Source organism: Diceros bicornis, chromosome 17, assembly GCF_020826845.1.
Source record: "Diceros bicornis minor isolate mBicDic1 chromosome 17, mDicBic1.mat.cur, whole genome shotgun sequence".
NCBI lineage: Eukaryota > Metazoa > Chordata > Mammalia > Perissodactyla > Rhinocerotidae > Diceros > Diceros bicornis.
The window spans coordinates 20,571,485-20,595,131 of record NC_080756.1 but is presented as its reverse complement, the minus strand read 5'-3'; the positions used below and the strand labels follow the sequence as shown (position 1 = coordinate 20,595,131).

Below are 23,647 nucleotides of genomic sequence, written 5' to 3'. Positions count from 1 at the left end.
CTGTGCTGGCTCCCCTTAGTCCTAGGCCTAAGAGGCCCAAAATAGCAAGGAAGAAGACAGGGATTCATCTCAACCCACTCTCCTCCCTGCCTCCATCCCAGACCAATAGCTTTAACTCCATTTAAAGGGGAAATGGAGGCTTGGAGAGGTGAAAGGCTGAAGCAGGCCCTTGAGTGAACAGCTCGTCTGTAGAACTCAGGACTTCCTGGTTCCCAGTGTAAGAGTCAAACCACACCTCTCCCCACCCCCATTTTGGGTCAGCCCTCCAGGAAGAATCCAAATGACAACACCGGCCCTGTAGACCCTCCAGACTGTCTCTGGGTCATCCTGGGGTCAGCCACAGCTAACTAGTAAGGAAGTTCTTTGGGGACAGGCAACAGGAGGGGCTCTCCACAGGAGGCAGGGGCAGACAGTATGGGTGACAGCTAGCCTCACCTCACCACCCCTATCCCACTTCTCACCTCAGGTTACCACCCAGAAAGCTTTCGAGGCCAAAACCTATTTTCTCCTTTCCAAGACCAGGTTCAAAGAGATCTAGCCTATGTATGTGAGAGGGGGTGGAGTGAGGGAGCAAAACACACCAGCCAAATCCCTGCTGGGCAGCATGACAGCTGTGAGAGGGGCTGTCCCAGCCCAGGGTCCCGAGGCATGAGGCTCATGCTGCACCCTTCACGCACTCACATACACAGTCCTTCTCCCCAACACCTCCTGCCAGGGCTAGAAACGCTGGCTTCAGCAGAAACAGCTCTGATCAGGTCATTTCTGCTCCAAAGAGGTACAGGCCACCCTATTCCACAGGGTTGGGACAGGATCAGAGAGCTGGTTAACATTCCCTGATGAAAAGGATTGGAGAGGTCTGAGAGGGGCTGCAGAATTGGCCAGGGACTTATGGGCAACCAGGTCTCCACACCAGGCCCAGAGAAAGCAGGAGACAAAAGCCATTTTTTGCAGCCCACATTCGCAGGGAAGCAAATCTCAACAGCCTCCTCTATAATCCCCCTAGAGATTATGTCCATCCCGAGAGGAGAGGAGGCAAAGCAGGCTAAGACAGCACTAGGCCTCACTGGGGTCACTTTGCCAGGCAGGGGTAGTTTAAAGTTGAACAGCAAGGCCAGAGCTGCCCCCAGCCCCGCCTCCTCCTTGCCCCAGCCACCTCCTTCATCACACTAGTCTGTTTCCACACACTCTCCCCTTTGCACAGTGAAATAAGGCCTAGTGAAGGATCTAGGGTTCCTTGAGTCTCCCAAAGACTGCTCTGGGTGCCCGGATGGGCAAAAACAACCTTAAAGTCCAACCTGGCAGTAAGTCTGACCTGGCAGTGGCACCCTACCCCCACCCCCAAAGTTGTTCTGTTCCCAAGGCCCACAAGGAACCCTGAGGGAGAAGCAGCCGACTGGGATTGGTGCTGGCATCAGGGCCTGGGTCCTAGTTTAGTAGAGCTCCCCCCAACACAAAAATAAACAAGCAGAGAGGCAATCTGGCCAGGTTCCCAAACTCCTGCGGTTCCATGAACCCCTAGTCTTTAAAGAGGCACACCCCAAGACACCAGGCCTCACTTCTGCCCTGGCGACCGGCTCAAGTTGCCTTGACAGACCCTGCCAAAGCAACCCTCCTCAGCTCTGGCACCCCTTTCTCCAACCTAAAGGCCAGCTCCGGCCAAGATAGTCCATCTGGCTATGCCCCCAGTCCAACCCTTTCTGGGCCCCGGCCGGGCGGACTTCACTCACCTCTTCACAGGGCGATCCAGAAATCCTCATCCGAGAACATGGCCAGAGCCCGGGCCGCTCCCCGACCTCCAACCGCCAGAGCGATCACAGCCGCCCCCCGCACGGGGGGGCTTACGGGGGCCAAGAACGGTAAATCCAGGTCGGAGTGGCCACCCTCCCCCCCCAAAAAAGCAAGAAGCCAAAGAGGGGTTCTCTGCTTCGGGTTCCAGCAGTTTAGGTTTCCATGGACAGCCCCAGGGCGGCGAATCCCGAGCGGACACAAAGAGAGCACCGGTGGCTTTGATCTTGGGCGAGCAGGCTCCGCATCCGCGTCGCCGGGCGGCCTCTCAGTCCTAGGGCCGGGCCAGCGCCCCGGCCGCCCGCGCTGGGCTCGGGCGGAACGTCGAGGCTCTCCAGATGGAACGTCGAGGCGCCTCCCCAGCAGCCCGGAAGGAATGCCGCGCCGCCCCGCGCCGGGCCCGGATGGAACGTGAGACCCTCGCAGGAGCGCCGAGCCCCTCTCCCCGCCCGGGCTGGCGCCCCGGGGCCGCGCGACCTACGGCGACGCGGAGCCGGCGGGGCCGCGGGGCTGAACCTGACACACACCCAGCGCCGGGCTCCTCGACCCCGAGCGCTCGCCCTCGGTGGCTTCGAGCCCCCCACCTTCTGCTCCCCCCGGGGAAGGGAGGAGGGTAGGTGGGCGAGGAAGAGGAAGGGGCGGGCGGTGCGAGCCCTCTGCCCGCTCCCCTCCGGCCGCTCCAGGCCCTGCGCTCGCCTCCCTTCCCCTCTGGCCTCGGGAGCTGCCCCGCCCCCGGCCTGGCCGGCTCTGATCGGCGGCACCCCCTTGACCCCCGGCTGGCTGTGATCGCGGGGGGCCTAGAGGTGCATGGCCCAACCCCGGCTCCCGGCGCCGGGGGGTCAGGAAACTGAGCGGAAAGTGGGGAACGAGGCAGCCATTTGCAACCGGAGAGGAAAGTAGTGCAGCGCGGCGCCGCTCCGCCTCCCCCCCTCCGCCTCCTGTTCGGCCGGTAGGGTGGTTCCTGCGAAGGGGCTATTTCCTGGCCCGAGATCTCGGCAGCGGTCGTGGAGATTCACGGAGCCTCCGGCGCGAGATCCGGGGGAGCCTTTTGCCTGGGGAACCCCACTCGAGAAGGTGAGAAAGGAGAAGACGCGGCCCTATTTTGTGTTGGAGCGGAGCGGCGGAGGGAGACGGCCCTCTCGGAGGAAAGGCTGTGACTCTGCAGTTCTACGCACACGCTGCGGGATCCCTCCGCCGCGGGTTAACCCCGACTGCGCCGGGCCGGCCGCTGTGCAGACACGTGGGAATGAAGCCCCCCTCTTCTTCGCCCCGGCCCTGGAACTGCCTGCTTGACCGCCCGGATCGTGAAACTAGGACTCCGGCCACTTTCTAATTCCGTTCCCTGGGAGTTATCGGTCCCTGAAACTCCAGCTGCCCCCTTGCCTTGGCCAGGGGCAGTCTTTCCCGGGAGGGGGATGGAAGAAGAGCCAGGAGATTGGCCGCTGCTCTGCATCCTGGGAACTGGAGTCCGCAAATGGAGAAAGTGAGGCACGGCGCCTGGCGCTGCAAAGGGTGGGTTCTTGCCACGTTCGGGGGCCCGAAGGAAAGCAGAACGAGTCCCTGGTTGTTCCTTCTGGCTCTCAAACCCCAAAGAGGACTGTCAGTGCCCCCACAATCACCACACACACCTCCCCCATCAAAACATAAATGTAGAGTTTCCCCTTCTTTCCCGGGCGTTCCCACCCCCACCCCCAGTCTTTCTCTCCGGATCTTCAGGGCCTGTCTCCCCTTTTTTAGTAAACAGAGGGGATGCACTGGTACCTGGCCGAAGTACTGTTACCCAAACAAGATCCCAAAACACTGCTTGCGGGCACCCCCCGCTCCCACACACACGCACCCAAGTCTGGAGGAGATGGGATTGGAATGCCTTTTCTGCATTAGCTGTACCCAGGGATGAACAGGAGGAGACAAATTAACTATATACTAGATACTTTATATATTCTTAGTTATTCCTTGCCCTCGGTTTGAGTTACTTGGAATTATGTCCGTGTTACAGATGACGAAATTGAGGCTAAAATAGGTAAAATTGCCCAAGGAACTGGTGAGAAGTTGAGCTATGGTTCAAACCGATGGCCATGTTTTTCCTAGGATTTAAGAAAGATGTGGAGAAAGAGGCAGGCAGATCAGATGCAGGGCTGGTTTCGTGGGAAAGGGTTTACAGTGCTGTCCAATAGAACTTTCTGCCATGATGGAAATGAACTATATCCACACTATCTAATATGGCTTAGCCACATATAGCTATTGAGCACTTTGAAATGTAGGTGGTGCAACTGAGGAACTTTTTATTTTATTTAATTTTAATACTAAATTAAACTTAAATAGCCATATGTGACTTGTGGCTTCCATATTGGACAGTGCAGGAGACCTAAATCCCTACTGGCCAGGGTCATAGGAGGGATTGGGACTAGACGTGTCCTGTGCTAGCCACACACTGACATCATGTGCCCTGCACTGACAGTTCAGGTCTATTTCAGCAAAAAAATCCAGCAGTGACCCCACACCTGTCCTAGCTATAGTGGAATGAATTAACCAAGAGACAGATGTTGGAAAATGGAAGGCCCCTCCCTGCTCTTTATATCCAGAGGCAGGGAGGCAGACCCTCACTAGAAAAACCTCCAATAAGATGATAACCACCATTTCTTAAGGGTTTATTATATATGAGGGACTGTACTAAGCATTTCATATATCACCTCAATTTAATTTTCACCTCAACCATGTGAAGGTTTAACTACACTTCAAAATGAGAAACTGAGGCACAGAGAGGTTAACTGACTGCCCAAGGTCACACAGCTAAGTGGAAGAATTACTATTCCAACCCAGCCATTAACCACTATTCTTTACTGCTATCAGGCTTTCAAATTGCTCGATACGCTTCTAGAAAACCTCAGACATTTGTAAGTTATCCCAGACCTCATGAAAATGGCAGCAGGAAGGTAGGTCCCTGTAATGAGTATTCCAGGTCAGATGTGCAAAAGGACCTAATTTTAATACAAGGAGAGAGAGCAGTGACAACCCTAAAGAGACTCCTAAACCACTAAGATTGCTCTTTGGAGTATGCTCCTTCCAGCAGCCCTTATTTCTTTTTAGATTCTGAATCAGAGATGCAAAAGCAGGTGGCAGGACTTTTGAAAACCAATATGACAAACCATCATCTCCAACTGTGAGCCCCACTAGCCTGGAGCCAGGCATTAACAAGATCACAGCTAAAAATCACACCAAATTTTGTCCATGCTCCCCAACTAAGTACATTGACAGGGTGCCTGGTTGGCAGAAGTCTATGCCCTCCCTGTGAAGAATACCATTCAGATAACCCTTGTAAGTCCTTGGAGGAGGTATTAGGCCAGTTTGGCCCTAGAGCTGGGGAGGGGGTAGGAAAAGTAGCAGCAGATAGGACCAAACCCTCCTAGGTAGAATATCTGTCCTCCTACTGAGGTGGTGGGTCAATAAGAAAGGGCAGAGGCAATAGCCTTTGACACCTAAAAAGAGTAGCCTGACTCCAAAGGTGTGAAAGATATGAAAAGGTCACCAAAGGTATGAAAAGAGCAAAGAACATCCATGTTAATGAAAGGCACGGGGTACATGGAGGGATGGGAGGATTGATACACACCAGGGGCATTATTTCTTACACTACTCAACTCTCTTAGAAAGCCAAAATCTTCACAACACTTTAGTCCCCACGTCTACACTCCTTCACCATTTTTACATTATTAGGAATGAGGGGCTCCCTTCCTCCTCCCCAAACCCTACTCTCTCTGAGTTCCAGCAAATTCCAAGGCCCCAGGAGGGAAGCGAGGTCAGCATGTGGCAGCTGGCCACTAGAGGGTGGTGTTTCTGTAGTTAAGGGGATCTTGAGAGCCTACAAACTTGGATGGGAGTGGCAGCCAACTGGTACCTGTATAGGGAGGACCCAGTGGAAAGTAAAGGTGGGAAAGACAAGTAGTAAGTCTCAGGGTAATGGTCCTGAATGAGTGAGGAGTAAGGAAGAGGAATGAAGTAGGAGGAAAGAATTAGCCCTGATTTCCCTCCAAAGACCTAGTCATCACTCTTTGGAAAAGGAGATATTGGCCCTGAGCTCTCCCCAAATACACAGAAGTCAACGACAAAAAGATTTCTCAGTTTATTTGCATATATACATTGTTACCCCAGGGAGCCAGCTCCACTTCAGGAGTCCCCAGCTCCCCTCACCCAGCCAATACCCAAAACCAACATAGGAGACTGGGTCCTGAATAAGCAATGCCCAGGACTCATATCCCAACCCCGCAGATTATAACAACTCATTTAGCAAAAACAGAGGGCTAGAGGCCAGTGCCCATGAGACATCCTTGCCCCTTTGTAAACATTGACAACCAGGCCACTGGAGCCTGGGGAAAGTGTGCAAATATGAGGGTACCACACTGTGTGCCCAGAGAGCCAGGGACACAGCTGGCAACCATACCCGTGAAGTCCTGAGGGCCTGCCCCCACTGGAGCCTGGCAAGTGCCAGGGGCAGAGTCAAGGCAGCTACCCCATGCCCAAGGGCTCACATGAGCCGGCAGCGGCGCTCTTGCCCATAGGAATTCTCCACTCGGGCAATCTCCTGGATGACTTTGGTGAAGATGCCTTGTGTCAGCTGCAAGGGACAGGGATTCAGGGCAAAAAGTCAGTTCCCTGCCAATACCGCCCAGCTCTGAGGTGAATACCCAACTCCCCCACCATCCCTACCACCAAGCAGTGCCATAAGAAAAACACTGCTACCCCGACCACCCTCTTAATCTTCAGACCCAGCACCTGATTCTCTCGGGCAGATGACTCCATAAATGTCGCACCCCAGGACTCTGCCAGCTTCTTCCCATCAACTGCCTTGACCTCCCTAGAAGCAAATTTGGGACATGAAGATGGAGGATAGCAGTGTCCCCATGTTCTCTTCAAAATCTTTATAGAATCTAGACTTCCTCTGACCCATCTCACTTCCAAGGTTTGGGAGGAGGGTTGGGGAAGGAGAAAATACAGGAAAACAAAGGAGCCTAGGACTGAGGCTTAAAATATGAAATTATAGCTTTTGCAATAGAAGGGTTATCTTGTCATGACCTTCAAGTTAGAAATGAAAAGAGGTGCAGTGAACTTGTTCAAGCCAGTGGCAGAGCCAGGACTAGAGCCTGACTGATTCCTAGTCCAGCTCACTTTCCTTCACCTTGAGCTGCAGAGATTTCCATACCTGTTTGGAGAGAGATCTGCCTTGTTCCCCACTAGCACTACTGGAACCCTGTGAGGAAACAGCAGTTACTATAGGATCCCCTCCCATTCCCCATGGACCCCAACCTCCTTCATTATCACAGCTGGACAACTCTCCATCAGACCAGACAGGATCTATGTCTCGGCCTCCTCCCTAACTTGGACCAATACTCCCCTCTGCCCTCTCCCATCCCCTCATGTCCACACTATGTCTCTGTCCCCCAGGGCCACTTACCGGGTTTTCCCATGGCCTTCATGTAGCTTTTGGTACAGACTCTCAATGACTTGGAAGCTTTAGACACAAGATATGGAGCTATAACCTTATTCTGGCACAGCCCTCAGATCCTCCCAAGTCTCCACTCACAACTCACTTACCTATGCAGAGAGGTGACAGAATATACAAGCACATAACCATGGACCCCAATGATGAGTGAATAGGGCAGAATGCTGTACTCATCCTGAGAAGAAATAGAAATATCAATACTGAGATCCACAACACTCAAATAGCAAAGGGTGGTGGGCTGCATCCTGGGGACCCTCCCTGGGGCACTCCCTACTCCAGTCACTTCTATTCCACAAGTATTTATAGAGTAGTTCCAATGAGCACTGCACACTACTAGCTGCTAAAATGCTTTTCTTTTAATATTACTTTACAGATAAGCCACAGAGGCTACCAGACTTCATCTCCCAGGACTGAACTGCCACATTTAGATACCCTACCCCAAACTGGTACCTGCCCTGCTGTGTCCACCAGATGTAGGTGAAACTCATCTTTGCCAAGAGTCAGTATCTTGCTGTAAGCTGAAAAGAAAAGAAAACTTAACTGAGGTGCCTTGTAGGGCTAGTGATGTGTGCCCCATACTTTCTTAACCCTGGGGGTGACACAGATGGACCAGGTCCAGACAGCTTTCCAGGAAACTGGAGAGACAATGTTAGGGTTCTTATTGTCTACATCTACACCATCCTGGACTCAGTATCTTGCAAAGTCCACACTCTAGCTCCACTCATAGAACAGGACTGCTAGAGAAGAGATTCGATTTAATGTCTAATTAAATCAACCCCTTGGCACCAAGAAAATCCCGAATTTATGGAGTTGAGTGGGGCACCCAAGCCCTCCCTGCCCCACCCCTAGGAAAGAATTCTACTCACTATTCTCCACTGTAGGATCATAGCCTTCCAGGAACTCGCCCTCCACAAACTGATGTGCCAAAGATGTCTTCCCTGTGGGAAGCAGTGGTAGTTGTATCCAAATCAACCATCCACATTCACAACCTCTGTCCTTTCGGGCTGTGGCCCAGGACTAAAGAGGACCCCAAATTAGCACCCTAGCCTGTGAGTGCCCCATGCAATGCTTTCCCTTAGCCTCCCTCACCCTCTTTTCGCCCTGGATCTGTGCACCTTGGCCACCGGATGCATTCAATAGCGCCGCAGGAAAGCTTTCCTGCCGCCTTTCCCCACCCCACCCCACCCCGGGAAGATCCGGAATTCCCTAGGATCAAGTCTGTCCCCTCACCCAGACACGCACACAGACCGCGCCCCCATCATCAAATCCTGATCCCATCCCCACCCCCCAGAGTAACTCTGGGGACCACTCTGATGTTCCTGCAGCCAAGCCCACATTAACCCTTACATGCTCCGGCTTCCTGCAGCTCTCCACACACTACCACCACCCCAGCCTTTCCTCCTCCATCCTCTCAACCCTCGCTCTACACTCCCGTTCTAACGATGCCTCCATTCCTCCCTGGGTCACGTTCCCGCGGCAGCGCGCCTCCTCTGGCCACAAAGCCGCGGTGCGTCCGTGCTCTCCCCAAGGCGGAGACTCACCTACAGAGCGGTATCCGAGGATGACCACCTTCCTGTAACGAACTAGCGGCATGGCAGGAGCCGGCCCCGAGGGGCTTACAGAACTGCGGGCTGAGAAAGCCCTAAGAAGAGGAGGTCAGAGTGTATGCAGGCGCGCAAACCGGCACAGGAAAGTCGCTAACCCCTAAGCTGCCAGGGGCAAGCTAGAGGGAAACCAAAACAAGCGCCGCGCCCGGAGCTGGCCACGTGATCACAACACAGCAAGACTAACGCGAGGGAGCCGGGCGCCGGGGGAACTACAGTGCCGCGCCGCTCCGGGCTCCGCCCCCCAGGCCGCTCGCCATTGGTCCATGAGAAAGGGTAAGGGCGGGGCTGGCAGCAGGAGGGAAGGGTGGGCCTCACGTGGAGCGGGAGAACCAGGAGCTGCGCATGCGTAGACTAGAGCCGGTTCATTCATAAAGAAACAGAAAGGAACCCGGGGTCCTAGAGGTGTTTGCGCATTTGCAACCTAGCAAAAGTGGCTGCGAACAATCTGGATGGAAAATACCCCTACTGGCTGGGCTGGAATTTCTGATTCTAGGCCTCCGTTTTGCAAGGTCTCTGGGGTCCTTGGATAGGAAAAAAGAGGCCAAAGTTCCAGCATATTCCCTTTGCTTGCCCCAGCCTTCAGCCTCAGATCTTTTATTGTCAGGTTTCCACAGTCTTCCGGGATCCAGTTTCGGAACTGCAATTCTTATTTTTGGGAAAATTGTTAGAATTTGTGGCCATGTCGTCTGAGGTTTCGTTGTCATCATCATCATAATCAATGCAGTCATTTATTCAACAAATATTTATTAAGCATATACTGTATGTTCCAGGCGTTGCTCTAGCTTTGGGGATAGAGCGATGAACATGACAGACAAGGTCTCTGTGCTCACGAAACTTAAAACCTAGTTGGGAAGAAACAAACATATAAACAAGGAAATACTAGCTAATATTAAGTGCTAGAAAAGGCGGTGTGATAAGAAATAACCACTTTAGGTCTGGCCCCGTGGCTTAGCGTTTAAGTGCGCGCTCTCCGCTGCTGGCGGCGGCCTGGGTTCCAACCCCGGCGCGGACCGACGCACAGCTTCTGGGGCCATGCTGAGGCCGTGTCTCGCATACAGCAACTAGAAGGATGTGCAGCCTGACATACAACTATCTACCGGGGCTTTGGGGGGAAAATAAATAAATAAATAAAATTAAAAAAAAAAAGAAATAACCACTTTAGATTAACGGTACTTTCTCCCAAAGGAAGCCCCATTTAAACTGAGGTCCAAAGGACAATAAGGAGCCAGCTAGCTAGAAGATTTCAGCAGAAGAATCCATGAATGCTATGGCGCTAAGATGGAAATAAATTTGTTAAATTCCAGGAGAGAGAGAGAAAGGCCAATTAGCCTAAAACAGATGAAGTCTGAGAGGATGGCAGGGACCAGGCCATGTAAAGGAGTTTGGGCTAATTCTAAGTACCTAGAAAGCTGTTTACGATGTTTAAGTTGGGGCATGATATGATCTGAATTGTGTTTCCAAAAGATCTCCCTGGCTGTGGAGAATGGATTGGGGTTTGAGGGGAACAGAAGCAAGAGGGGAAGCAGGGAGATCAGCTAGGAGACTGTTACTTGTAGTCCAAGTGAGAGGTGAGAGTGGCTTGACTAGAGCGTTAGCAATGAACGAAGTAGAGAATTCAGGATATGTTTTGACGCTGAGGTCAATCTGACCTGCTGAAGGATTGGCTATAGGAGGTGAGGGAGGGAAAAGGAGGAAAGAAAACACCTAGATTTATATAGTTCTACTATGTGCCAGGTGCGTGTCATTGTTATCTCGTCTAATATTCACACCAGCCCTAAGGTTGATGATTGGTATTATTCATTCATTCATCAACAAATATTTTTCTTTTTTTTTTCTTTTTTTGTGAGGAAGATCAGCCCTGAGCTAACATCCATGCTAATCCTCCTCTTTTCGCTGAGGAAGACCGGCTCTGAGCTAACATCTATTGCCAATCCTCCTCCTTCCCCCCGACCCCCAAAGCCTCAGTAGATAGTTGTATGTCATAGTTGCACGTCCTTCTAGTTGCTGTATGTGGGACATGGCCTCAGCATGGCCGGAGAAGCGGTGCCTCGGTGCGCACCAGGGATCCGAACCCCGGGCCGCCAGTAGCGGAGGATGCGCACTTAACCGCTAAGCCACGGGGCCGGCCCCCAAATATTTTTCAAACAACCGTCATGTTCCAGGTACCCTTCTAGGTGCTGGGAATAGAGCAGCAAACAACACAGACAAGGTCTTTGCCCACAAAAAGCAAGTATTCTTTTGAGAGAAGACCAACAATCTACAAGTAAACAATAAATAAGTTACATTTAAAAAGTAATAACTGCAATGGGGAAAAAGAAACACAAAATCTTCATGGGCTAGAGCTTAACTTGGGATGTGGTACTCCTCTTTTTTTGTATGATATCCTAGAAAGCCTGAGGAGGTGACATTTGTGCCTGAGACTTGAATGATGGGTAGCCATTATCACCCTTATCTTATAGATATGGAAAAAGACTTAGTCATACAGGTAGCACACAGAAGTTATTTCTTCTGGAAGGTCCTGATGAAGTGGGCATGTAGGAGTTACATTGTCCTGGAGGACAGGCTTTGTAAAACTATAGAACCACCTAATGCTTTAAAAAGTCCAGATGTGCAGCCCACCCAGTGAGTAGCGATTAAGTTCATGTGCTCTGCTTTGGCAGCCTGGGGTTGGTGGGTTTGGATCCCAGGCCCAGACCTATACCACTCATCAAGCCATGCTGTGGCAGCAACCCACATACAAAAGATAGAGGAACATTGGCACAGATGTTAGCTCAGAGACAATCTTCCTCAAGCAAAAAGAGGAAGATTGGCAATGGCTAATCTTGCTCTCACACACACACACACACACACACACACACACACACACACACACAAAATGTCCAGATCTACAAAAGTTGTTTCAAAGAGCCACTTCTTAATCTGGCCTCGGAAAGGGACCCAAATACCTTTTCTACTGGGTAAAGGAAATTTCCTTGCAGACTAGCAATTTTATGTTGGATTTTTGGGCCTGAGAAAGGTTGGTGGTGATTCCAGATTATGTCTTAAAGCACTGCAAGATAGAACAAAGAACTGTATTAAATTAAATTCAATCAAAATTTATTCATCTTCTACTTTGTGCTAGGCACTCTTACTATGTGTTGCACACTAGGGATATAAAGATAAATAAGATATGCCTTTTATGCCGTTTGTCTTTCCAGATTAACTCTCTACTCTTTTCCACCCAGATTTGTGTCCAGGAGGCAGACCTTGCTCTCTGGATCCCAGTGGGGTTCAGCCAAAGGGGAGCATTCGCAGAAGATTAGATGGAGGGAGGAGCATATCTGTGTCCCCCACTGAAGGTCACAACACCTCTCAAGGTACTCCCTCCCACACGCACAGCTCTCTTGTTCTGTTTCCAGTAACTTCCTCCCCTCACCCTTCAGACCTATAGTGGTAACAGCCTCTCTGATCCTTCCCCAGGGTACTACTCTACCCTTTGTGGTTTCCCTACACCCTGCCCATACCTTTGTAGTCTCTTAATTAAATTATCCTCAAATTATCTTGTTTTCAATCAGGAAGATAGCAAAAGGGCTAAGACAAAAGGCTTTCTCTTCTTGTGGTTTTTTTCTTTTTATGCAGGAAGAGATCTCACAGCATATTTTCACCTACATCTCCTTGAGCAAAACTGTATCATATGGCCATCTCTAGCTGCAAGGGAGCCTGGATATTTTAGCATTTTCTCTTCTACCCTCTATAGTAAAGGAAGGCAAAAGAGAAGGTGATTAGGAATAAGTGTTTAGTGAGCCAATCTGTAAGACCTGTGCATCTTGGCACCAAGATCCATTTGTTTATTAAATATCAATCATCTGGGCCGGCCCCGTGGCTTAGTGGTTGGGTGCACACGCTCTGCTGCTGGCGGCCCGGGTTCGGATCCCGGGCACGCACTGACGTGCCGCTTCTCCGGCCATGCTGAGGCCACGTCCCACATACAGCAACTAGAAGGATGTGCAGCTATGACATACAACTATCTACTGGGGCTTTGGGGGGGAAAATAAATAAATAAAATCTTTAAAATATATATATATATATCAATCATCTTAACAAGTAATGCATAGGGCGGGCCCCATGGCATAGCAGTTAAGTGCGTGCGCTCTGCTGCTGGCGGCCCGGGTTCCGATCCGGGGTGCACACGGATGCACTGCTTGTCAGACCACGCTGTGGCGGCATCCCACATAAAGCTGAGGAAGATGGGCATGGATGTTAGCTCAGGGCCAGTCTTCCTCAGCAAAAAGAGGAGGATTGTCACAGATGTTAGCTCAGGGCTGATCTTCCTCACAAAAAAAAAAAGAAAAAAAAAAAAAAGGAGAAAAAGTAATGCATAGGGGCCGGCCCCGTGGCACAATCGGTTAAGTGCGCGCACTCCGCTGCAGCGGCCCAGGGTTCGCTGGTTCGGATCCCAGGCGCACACTGACACAACGCTTGTTAAGCCATGCTGTGCTGGCGTCCCATATAAAGTAGAGGAAGATGGGCACGGATGTTAGCCCAGGGCCAGTCTTCCTCAGCAAAAAAGAGGAGGATTGGCATCCGATGTTAGCTCAGGGCTGGTCTTCCTCACACACACACACAAAAGTAGTGCATAAACAGTTACTTTGTAAAGATCCCAGATATAGGAAGATCACCCATAGAGGATCAAATAAAGGAAACAAACTATCCTAATGTTAGGTAAATGGGCTTGGAATAAAATTTCTAGTGACAGCATCATATATTGCTATGTCTCAAACAACCGAGACAAAGATGAAATGCTCCCAGAAAACTGTTTTAAGTATTTTACTGAAAAGCGAAAACATTTTTACTATGTTTGCATCAAGATTATGAGTTCCATTGCATTCAGGGCTTCTTGGTTTTCCACAGCTTTGGTGGTGAAACAGTTATCGGTTCACCTCCCTGCTGATGTATCAGTTATCTATTGTTGCATAACAAACTGTATCAAAACTGGGTGGTTTAAAACAACAACAATGTATTATTTCTCATGATTCTGTGGGCTGAATTGGCAGTACTTCTGTTTCTCTCCTGGACTCACTCATGTGGCTATCAGAGGCCACAGGCCCTGTTGGTGGCCCTCTCCTTCAACTACAGCTACAGTCACAGCTCTCTCTGGGTTCTTGTAACCCTTCCTTCCCTTGCCTCTTTAGGCCTAGGGGTTACCACTTCTAGTGGCTCCCCACTGATACCAGACTCAGAATGCTTCATCACTCTTGCAGATACTCCTTCACCCTGCCCACACCTTTATGAATAGCCCTCTCACTATATTCTCCTCATTTCCCCCATTTGAGTGTGAAATGGGGCATGTGCAATCTGTTTCCTCCAAGGACTCTGCATGATATACCTCTGAATGTTATAGCGGGGAAAGTTATCAAGTAAAAGACTAGAAGGCAAAATGATATTAAGTCTCACATCACAGTATAAGTAGCTAGAAACATAGAGGAAGAAACCATTCTTCCGAAATGGAGAGAAAGGAAGGAAGGAAGGAAGGAATGAGGGAGGGAGGGAGGGAGGAAGGAAGAAAAGAAAGCTGATTGATTCTGTCTGGAAGGATCAGAGATTTCACACAGTTACTGATAATTGACCTGGGCCTTAAAGCTTGAGAAGTCCTTAGAGAATAAAGCAAAATGCTAAGGGAAGAGTGAAAACGCAGTGTGTCTGGAAATATTGAGTGGACCTGTGCCTGGAGCACTCTATGTGTGTGGGCTACCTGTGGAAATTAAGGCTGGAAATTAGACTGGGATCAGATCAGGGAGGGCTTTGAATGCCAGTTTTAGAATTTGACCTTCATTCAGTACCCCAGGGTTCTCAACATATACCACTAGTGGTATGTAAGATGACTTAGGTAATACACACACTTAAAAAAAATTTTTTTTTTTTTGAGGAAGATCAGCCCTGAGCTAACATCCACGACAATCCTGCTGTTTTTGCTGAGGAAGACTGGCCCTGAGCTAACATCCATGCCTATCTTCCTCTACTTTATGTGGGACGTGGCCATAGTATGACCTGACAAGTGGTGCGTCGGCCCACGCCCAGGATCCGAACCCTGGCCGCCAGCAGCAGAGCGCGAGCACTTAACTGCTACACCACGGGGCCCAACCCCTAAAAAAAATTTTTGTTATGTAATTTTTTTTTTTTTTTGTGAGGAAGATCAGCCCTGAGCTAACATCCATGCTAATCCTCCTCTTTGTTTTGCTGAAGAAGACCGGCTCTGAGCTAACATCTATTGCCAATCCTCCTCCTTTCTTTTCCCCAAAGCCCCAGTAGATAGTTGTATGTCATAGTTGCACATCCTTCTAGTTGCTGTATGTGGGACGCGGCCTCAGCATGGCCGGAGAAGCGGTGCATCGGTGCGCGCCTGGGATCCGAACCCGGGCCACCAGTAGCGGTGCGCGAGCACTTAACCGCTAAGCCACAGGGCCAGCCCTTGTTATGTAATTTTTAATGTGTGGTAGGAAAAACAATAGCCGAAATGCCAAAACTATGATTTCACAAATATTCTTGCATAGAAAAGGCTAAAGCTGGTAGTCAGAAAAGCCAGTAGAATTAGAGAAAAGTATTAAAAAATTATATGGGTTGGGTCAGCCCCGTGGTACAGCGGTTAAGTGCGCGCGCTCCACTTCGGCAGCCCGGGGTTCACAGGTTCAGATCCCAGGCACGCACTGACGCACCGCTTGTCAAGCCATGCTGTGGCAACGTCCCGTATAATGTAGAGGAAGATGGGCGCGGATGTTAGCCCAGGGACAATCTTCCTCAGCAAAAAAAAAAAAAAAAAAAAAAAAAAGAGGAGGATTGGCATTGGATGTTAACTCAGGGCTAATCTTCCTCACCAAAAAAAAAATTATATGGGTGGAAAGGGACTATGGACATAGTCATGAAAATAGTACAAGGTTTGGGACACACTGCAATAAGCTGTTTCCTTGGTGGGAATGTTGAGGGAAGGGCAGTACCCCAAGGAGAGCTGTGCTTTGTAAGGATCACACTGGGGGCCTCGTGGACGATGGTGTATTGGGAGAGGTTGGGGCTGGAGGCAGGAAGCCCTATTAGGAAGCCAGTACCCAAAAGGGGAAAGCTGAGGGCCTGGACCAGGGTAGCAACAGAGAGGATGGTGGGGACTCATACACAAGGCACTCCAGATAGAAGTGACGAAGTTGATGACCTGATTAAAGGGGACAAAGTGAAGGAAGATAGCAATTCCACTGATCCAATTAGAGGACATGGGAAGAACAGGAATTTTTTAGTGGAGGCATGGGGAGAGTATTGAATTAGTGCATTTAATTTTGACATGTGGATTTTTGGGCACCTCCCAGATGTTCACATGTGGATGGGCCAATTAAGGATATGGGTCTCTAGGCACTCCACAGAAAAATAACCAGGATACATGTGCAGGCATCTTCCTTGCATGTTCCATATGTCTGGTTCTCCCCTCCCTCCTATGCCTGCTCTTGACTTCTGGTAGCTTGGAGTATGATAAACACCAACCCATTTCAGGAAAATGGGAAGTACTTAGCTCCTCTTAGGGGACCTTGCTCAATCCAGGGACCACAACCAGCAACTGAAAAAATAATTGAATCATAACTTGTTAGAGGTGGAGGACCTTGGTGATCACTTGGTAGAGTTGTTCTCAAACTTCAGCATGCATCAGAGTCACCTGGAGGGTTTGTTAATACAAAGATTGCTGGGCCCTACACCACAGTTTTTGATTCAGTAGGTCTGGGCAGGACCCAAGAATTTGCATTTTGAACAAGTTTCCAGGAGATACTGAGGTTGCTGGTCTGGGGACTACACTTAGAGAACCACTGATGTAGCATAATTTCTCCATACCAGAGGCTGGGAAACTGCAGCCCAGAGAAGTGAAGTGCATCACAGCCACAAAACATAGTGAAAAGAACATGGGGGCCGGCCCCGTGGCTTAGCGGTTAAGTGCACGCGCTCCGCTACTGGCAGCCCGGGTTCGGATCCCAGGAGCACCCCGACACACTGCTTCTCCGGCCATGCTGAGGCTGCGTCCCACATACAGCAACTAGAAGGATGTGCAACTATGACATACAACTATCTACTGGGGCTTTGGGGGAAAAAAAAAAGGAGGAGGATTGGCAATAGATGTTAGCTCAGAGCCGGTCTTCCTCAGCAAAAAGAGGAGGATTAGCATGGATGTTAGCTCAGGGCTGATCTTCCTCACAAAAAAAAAAAAAGAACATGGACTTTGCAGACTTGGTTTCATATCCTAGCTTATTTACTGTGCAATCTCAGGCAGGTTACTCAACTACTCTGAGCCTCAGTTTCTCTTCTATGAAATGGTTAGAACAACAAGGTAGTGGATGTTTGTCATTCTTTCTGGCTGCCTGCAGAAAGATCGAGTTCAGGGTAGACAGTAGCAGTGGTGTCAGCATTGGCTTCCAGCAGTCAGTGTCAAAGCATTGGTCTGCAAATTGCAGTGTCTAGTGTTTAGTGGCAGTTGCCACAGTGCCCCCACTGGCTCAGTTCTGTGATTTGAGGCATTGTTTCTGGCTGCATAGCCTCAGAACCCAGGCTCCCAGCTCTCCTGGTGACCTGCTTAAATCCTTCTGGAATCAAATGTGCATTTTTGCACAAGTGTTGTGAGAAGTAAATGAGATAATGTATGTCATATCCTATCACTCTATTAAGAAAGAGTTGATGCTCATTAAATTGAAGCCATCATAATAATTATCATTATTAGTTTGAAAGTGAATTCACAGTATGGCCAGAGAGGTATATCCAGAGGAAGGCAGATGGTCTGACCCCCTTCCTGGATACCACTTAGAAAGATGATCCTGGGAGGAGCACTCAGTCTAGCCAACTTGGGAAATGGACGTGCTCAGGACATCTCCAAATGCTCACGTGCTGGGGAAGCCTTGCAATAATTCAGGAGCACCTGATCTGGGTCCCACTGTGCCAATGTATCCGTTGCTTTCCCTTTCCAGCACCCAGGATGCCTGCATCCTCTATCTAGGGCACTCCCTTGCCTGGCATTGAGGTACCAGATTGTTGCCTGATGAGCAGAAAATTAGGATAAAAGGAGAGGACTGTCTCAATGGGGTATTTCAGCCAGGTCATACAGAGGTCTAAAAAAACATCCCTGCCCTCCAGTGACCACACTTGGCACCTCCCTCCCCAAGATTATTCTGGGCACATGGTAACAATTCTGATCTACTGAGTTGCCCATTTGCCACATTCCATTTTGGATTAATAGATTGATACTGGCTGATCATTTTCTCTTTCATTTTAGATATGTCAATATCAAGCAGATAAAGTTGAGAGAAATCCTTTTGTCCTCTACTTACTCTTCACTCCTTCCTTCATCCAATCAACCACCAAGTCCTATCAAATCCCACAAATATAAATATTTCCTGAAACTGTCCTTTCTTCCCATCTCCTCTTTATCTCAGCCAACATCATCTCTCATCTGCACCCTGCGTTATCCTTTTTGCTTGCTCTCCTCCCTGGACCTGCTAACTCTCTTCTAATCCATTCTCCATTCAGCAGCTAGAGTGATATTTTTAAAACCCATATTTGCACCACTCGTCTGTTAGTGGCCATGCTGTGACTGAGGCTCACATACAAAAAGAGGAAGATTGGCAACAGATGTTAGGTCAGGGTGAATCTTCCTCAGAAAACAAAACAAACTATATATATCTAAAACCCAAATTTGATCAGGTCACTCCTCCAAGCTAAAACCTAATTAAATTAAATTAATCCATTAAAATAACTGCCTGTTTCTCTAGAAAAACATCAAAAATCCTTAGCATAATAATACAATGCCTATTAGTACTTGGAGGGGCTTAATACATATTTGCTGAAGGGAGGGAGTCAAGTCTCTGGTCCTAGGAGGAACTGCCTTGACCCTTTATGTGTTAATTTGCCTCGTTTAGATCTCAGAGCACCTCCTTATTTCCAAGCTCTTGGAAGCAGCGCATAGTAGCCTTTGGCATCTCTTACAAAGTGATTTCTTCAAGGTCACACAGCTGGTGCATAAGCACCAAATAGAATATACAGCCCTATTGTTCTCAACTGTAGAATCCCAGTTAGGTGAGAAGCAATCACAGTTTAAAAGTGACAACCAGTAAGATGCTTGATCCTCCTGCAACACTCCCACCAAGGTTCCAGACCTTGGTATAGAGTCTCTCAAAGATAAAGGAAATCCACCTCCTCACCCCACCAAAGAAGACTTTTCATCTTTAGACAATTCTAATAATTATTGAAAATCAGACATTTCAAAGAATAATCCATCCTAGCTAGTTTATCAAAGGATAGAGAGAATGAGGGAAAGGAGGCTGTGTGTGAGAGAGAGACCCACACCCTCCTTCCTGTGGTGGTCCTAAGGTGCTTTGAGACAGCTGCCTCTGAGAGAAGAAGAAAGTGAGTGACTTTGCCTTCAGCTTAGTTCAGGAAAAATTCATGATATCTAGTCTCAAAGATTCTACTAGCCAGGGACCAGAACAAGGAAGGGATGTGTGTGGAGGAAATGGGATTAATCCTAGCTCAAATGTTGGGTGGAATCCCAGCTGCTGCAGCTGCTGAGGGCTTAACCAGCTGTTCCCTGGGCAGCTGCAATGTTCAGCCAGACCTGGCTCTCAGGGTGGCAGCTCTGCCTCAGTTTAGGGCCATCAGCTCCAAGCTAAGCCAAGGCTCTGCTGAAAGAATCGCTGGAAAGCAAAAGAAAATAGCAAAAAAAAGAGTCCCCCGGTTCCAAGGACTTCTGTTTGGACACCACGTGGTTTGAAATCAGACAACTGTGTTCCTAGGTTATGTGGTCCCAAGAAGAGAAGTTGAGAGATGGTTTGGGTTTAGGCTTCAGAGAGAAGCAAAGCCAGGGCTGGAGGTACACCTTCAGTTCTCTTCCTATCCTATCCTGGGCGGCTCGAATTTCCCTACACTGCCCCTCACCGTCTGCTCCCATAACACCCTCTGTGTGGAGATGGGGACATTTTCTACTTGCGATCAGGATCAGAACTAGCAACACTCACATGCTCAGATGAGGACCAACCTACTTAGGGATAGAGACGACCCCAAAAGGCCATCCAATTGCCAATTTCTTTTTTAAAATGCAGGTTTGATTTTTCCCCTTCACCTGCTTCAAATCCTACAATTGCTTTTCATCTTTAGAACAAAATTGAAAATCCTTGAAGTGAATCACATCTCCCTCTCACTATACTGAACTTGTCGATGCTCCTCAGATTCATCTTACTCTTGCTCCCCAACTCCAGGCCTTTGTTCCCTCTGCTTGAACCACTCTTACCCATCTTTCAGGTCTCAGCGTAAATGTCACATCTCATCTCTTTCACCACACTCTACAACCTTCTAACCACTTATGCCTGTCTTACCAGATGAACTGTAACAGTCATGCCTGACTTGATTGTCCTATCCCCATGGCACAGCACAATAGTTAGCACATAGTAGGCACTCAGTAAAACCTTATTGAGGGGGCCAGCCCCATGGTGTAGTGGTTAAGTGCATGTGCTCCGCTGCTGGCGGATCCTGGGCACCCACCAACGCACCAACCTTGTCAGGCCATGCTGTGGTGGCGTCCCATATAAAGTGGAGGAAGATGGGCACAGATGTTAGCCCAGGGCCAGTCTTCCTCAGCAAAAAGAGGATTGGCATGGATGTTAGCTCAGGGCTGATCTTCCTCACCAAAAAAAAATAATAATAAATAAATAAATAGGGGCCGGCCCCGTGGCTTAGTGGTTAAGTGCACCCGCTGCACTGCTGGCGGCCCGGGTTCGGATCCCAGGCGCGCACCGACGCACTGCTTCTCTGGCCATGCTGAGGCCGCATCCCACATACAGCAACTAGCAGGAAGTGCAGCTATGACATACAACTGTCTACTGGGGCTTTGGGGGAAAAAATAAATAAAATTAAACTTTAAAAAAAAAATTAATATAAATAAATAAATAAATAAATAAAACCTTATCGAGGATACCCCACTCTCATGGGAGACGTTCATTTGTATACATCAACCAAGTCACATCTAGAGACCATAACAGGGAGAGGAGGGTTTGAATGTGCTAATTAACCATAAAATCTCCCACAGGGAACTACCGTGACTGGTCATAGCCTTCTTCCCACAGACAGCTGCCTCAGTCTCCTAACCGGAGAAGAAAGTTTCCTCCAATATAGCAGGGACCACAAAAGCACACTCAGGGATAAACAGGTCAAGGGTCTAGGTCAGAAATGCTCATATTTCAAGCAGAGTTAATTATTTTCACTAAGTAAAGACCTCATCTTAGCCTCTTCTTAAACATTTCTGGAAGCTTGTATTAGTCTGCTAGGGCTGCCATAACAAAGTACCAGAGACTGGGTGGCTTAGACATCAAACATTTATTTTCTCACAGCTTTGGAGGCTAGAAAAGTCCAAGATCAAGGTTCTAGCTAATTTGGTTTCTGGTGAGAGTTCTCTTCCTGGCCTGCAGATGGCTGCCTTCTCACCATGTCCTCACATGGCCTTTCCCTGGTGCATGTGAAGAGAGAAAAAGCAAGCTCTCTGGGGTCTCTTCTTATAAGGACAGTAATCCTATCAGATCAGGGCCCCACTCTTATGACCTCATTTGACCTTAATTAATTCCTTAGAGGCCCCATCTCCAAATACAGCCACATAGGTGTTAGGGCTTCAACATATGAATTTTGGAGGGACGCATACATTCAGTCCATAACAAAGCTCAACCTCCCCTCTCCTTTAACCCAAAAAGTGCTAAGAGTCTTACGTTTCCTGTGTTGGTGTACCAGCCTGCTGCGGATTCCTGCCAGAAATCTGCACCAACACACATATTTCCTTAAGTGGTGGCTAGGTAGCTTTAGTTAGGGAAGCCAGCCATCTGGGCAGGAGGAAGAAGAGCCAATGAAAATGAGAGAGAAATAACTGTCAGAAAGCTAGGACTTATTCATGACTCAATGCAGGGAATGGGGAAGAGTCAAAAACAGCTTAAGGCCCCATAGGATGTGGCCTTATCCATCAAGGCAGTCTTATTTCTGCTTATTTCTTCTCCAATTCCACCACTGACTGACTGTGGTAACTTGGGCAAGTGACTTAAACCTCTCCTTGCCTCAGTTTCCTCATCTGTAATACAATCTCACAGGGTTATTGTGAGGATTAAAAGAGAATGCATGTAAAGTGCTAGAATAGGGCCTGGTGGGTAGTATGTTCTCAGGAAACATTAGCTACATATAGTTACACTTCCCAGTCTCCCGCTCTAACCAGCCTGCACATCCAGGATTCCAAGTCCTTGCTTGTGTTGTTACTTCTGCCTGAATGCCCTTTCTGGTCTCCTCCACCTACACATGCTTCAACATCCCATTCAGGCCCTACTTTCTCCACAAGGCCTTCTCTGTACTAATATGACATTTTCCACCCACAAACCTCATCCTGATTAAGTAACAATGTTGCTTTGGTAGTTGACCATCTTATACCTTTATGTGTGTCTACTCCTCGGGGGAAGAAGCTGTTTCTTAATCTTTTGTGTGTTTTTCAGTGTCTTGTATGGTGCTACATTGTAGATTTCAGTAAATCCTATTTGAAGAAAGGAAGAGGGGAAAAAAAATCTGGATTCTGGCCATAAAAAGGTCACCTGAACCTTGAAGCAGTGGTTCTCAACTCTGGTTTCCCAGTCTGCAGAGTGGTCTTGCCAGGCTTATCACAAAATGCTCTGAATATTCTCAAAACAAGATTATTTTTATACTTTAGTTCTAAAACAAACCCAAATCTGTCACACAGCACCTTCTAAAGAAAGGAGTGTTATGAAATCAAACAATTATAGGGGTGGCGGGCCGGCCCCGTGGCTTAGCGGTTAGGTGCACGCGCTCCGCTGCTGGCGGCCCGGGCTCGGATCCCGGGCGCGCACCAACACACTGCTTCTCCGGCCACGCTGAGTCCACGTCCCACATACAGCAACTAGAAGGATGTGCAGCTATGACATACAACTATCTACTGGGGCTTTGGGGGAGAAAAAAATTAAATTAAATTAAAAAAAAAATTATAGGGGTGGCACAATCCCCAAAAAGTTTGGGAACCATTGATAATGCTTCTAGTGGAGTGGTGAGGAGAGAAGCGGACAGACAGCAGAAAGCAGCAAAGGCAGTGAGAAATGGCTGCAGCACATAGGCAACATTTACAGAGTGCCTCTTCCACATTGGGCACATACACTGATCTTGGCAACAATCCTGTCAGGGAGGTATCATTATCTCCAGATCTGCCTGACTGCCAAGCCGTGCCCTTTCCCTAATCCCCATTGCTTATTCTGTCGATGAGAAGAGGTGCTGCAATTAGAGATGTTGTGTGGCCAAGTGAATATGCACTCCTGGCCAGCTTCATGGAGATGCTGCTCTTTGCTGCTTGAGAGCAGGTGACGAATTTTTTTAGGGAGCTGGGAGGGCCTCAAGGAGACAAGGATAATGAGGGATGGAAGTTGGGGGTGAGAAGTGAGTCTCAGGCCTAGGAAGTAGTCTATAGGATATAATTTAAGGGAAAACAATTAGTTCTCCTTGTCCCCAAATATCTCCCTGCCCAACTTATTAAGGTGCTGGGAATCAGCGCCATTATGGTTTTGTGGCTTAAGGCCTTATTTTTAGCAGGGCTTTAAGATATATGCATTACCTGGGAAGGGGAGTAAAAACAAGGAGCCTATCAACATAGGAAGACTACTTTATCAGATTAGTCTCACCTGGAGTGACATGACAGGAGGGCATCAGGATATGATAAAGAAAGACAAATGTAGGTTTAAAA

At 48.7% G+C, this 23,647-nt stretch overlaps 2 protein-coding genes across 8 annotated transcripts in view; both read right to left on the bottom strand.

Annotated features, from left to right (window-relative positions):
* KMT2D (lysine methyltransferase 2D) overlaps positions 1-3,184 on the bottom strand; it is a 40,945-nt gene extending 37,761 nt beyond the window's left edge. For all 6 annotated transcript variants that reach the window (XM_058558354.1, XM_058558358.1, XM_058558357.1 and 3 more), the window contains exon 1: positions 1,728-3,184. The gene's annotated coding sequence lies outside the window, so the exon portion shown is untranslated. The remainder of the gene's footprint in view (positions 1-1,727) is intronic.
* Positions 3,185-5,860: 2,676 nt separating this feature from the next.
* Positions 5,861-9,053, bottom strand: RHEBL1 (RHEB like 1). 2 transcript variants are annotated; one of them, XM_058558363.1, is made up of 8 exons: positions 8,821-9,052; positions 8,146-8,217; positions 7,730-7,797; positions 7,372-7,454; positions 7,232-7,288; positions 6,980-7,027; positions 6,553-6,634; positions 5,861-6,394 (listed from the first exon to the last, which is right to left on the bottom strand). In XM_058558363.1, the coding sequence occupies exons 1-8, from the start codon at positions 8,870-8,872 to the stop codon at positions 6,305-6,307; spliced, it is 552 nt and encodes a 183-aa protein (XP_058414346.1). In that variant the 5' UTR covers positions 8,873-9,052; the 3' UTR covers positions 5,861-6,304. The 2 variants fall into 2 exon arrangements, with proteins under 2 accessions (XP_058414346.1, XP_058414347.1); XM_058558364.1 differs by lacking the exon at positions 7,232-7,288 and having other exon boundaries at positions 8,821-9,053.
* Positions 9,054-23,647: the final 14,594 nt, after the last annotated feature.

What these genes read in the sequence shown, in the direction of transcription:
- RHEBL1 (XM_058558363.1), bottom strand. Translation starts at nt 8,872, where the DNA reads ATGCCGCTAGTTCGTTACAGGAAGGTGGTCATCCTCGGATACCGCTCT. An exon ending in TGATCCTACAGTGGAGAATA is followed by an intron (nt 7,798 to 8,145) that starts GTGAGTAGAATT and finishes TTTTCTTTTCAG; the next exon opens with CTTACAGCAAGATACTGACT. An exon ending in TCTGTCACCTCTCTGCATAG is followed by an intron (nt 7,289 to 7,371) that starts GTAAGTGAGTTG and finishes TTGTGTCTAAAG; the next exon opens with CTTCCAAGTCATTGAGAGTC.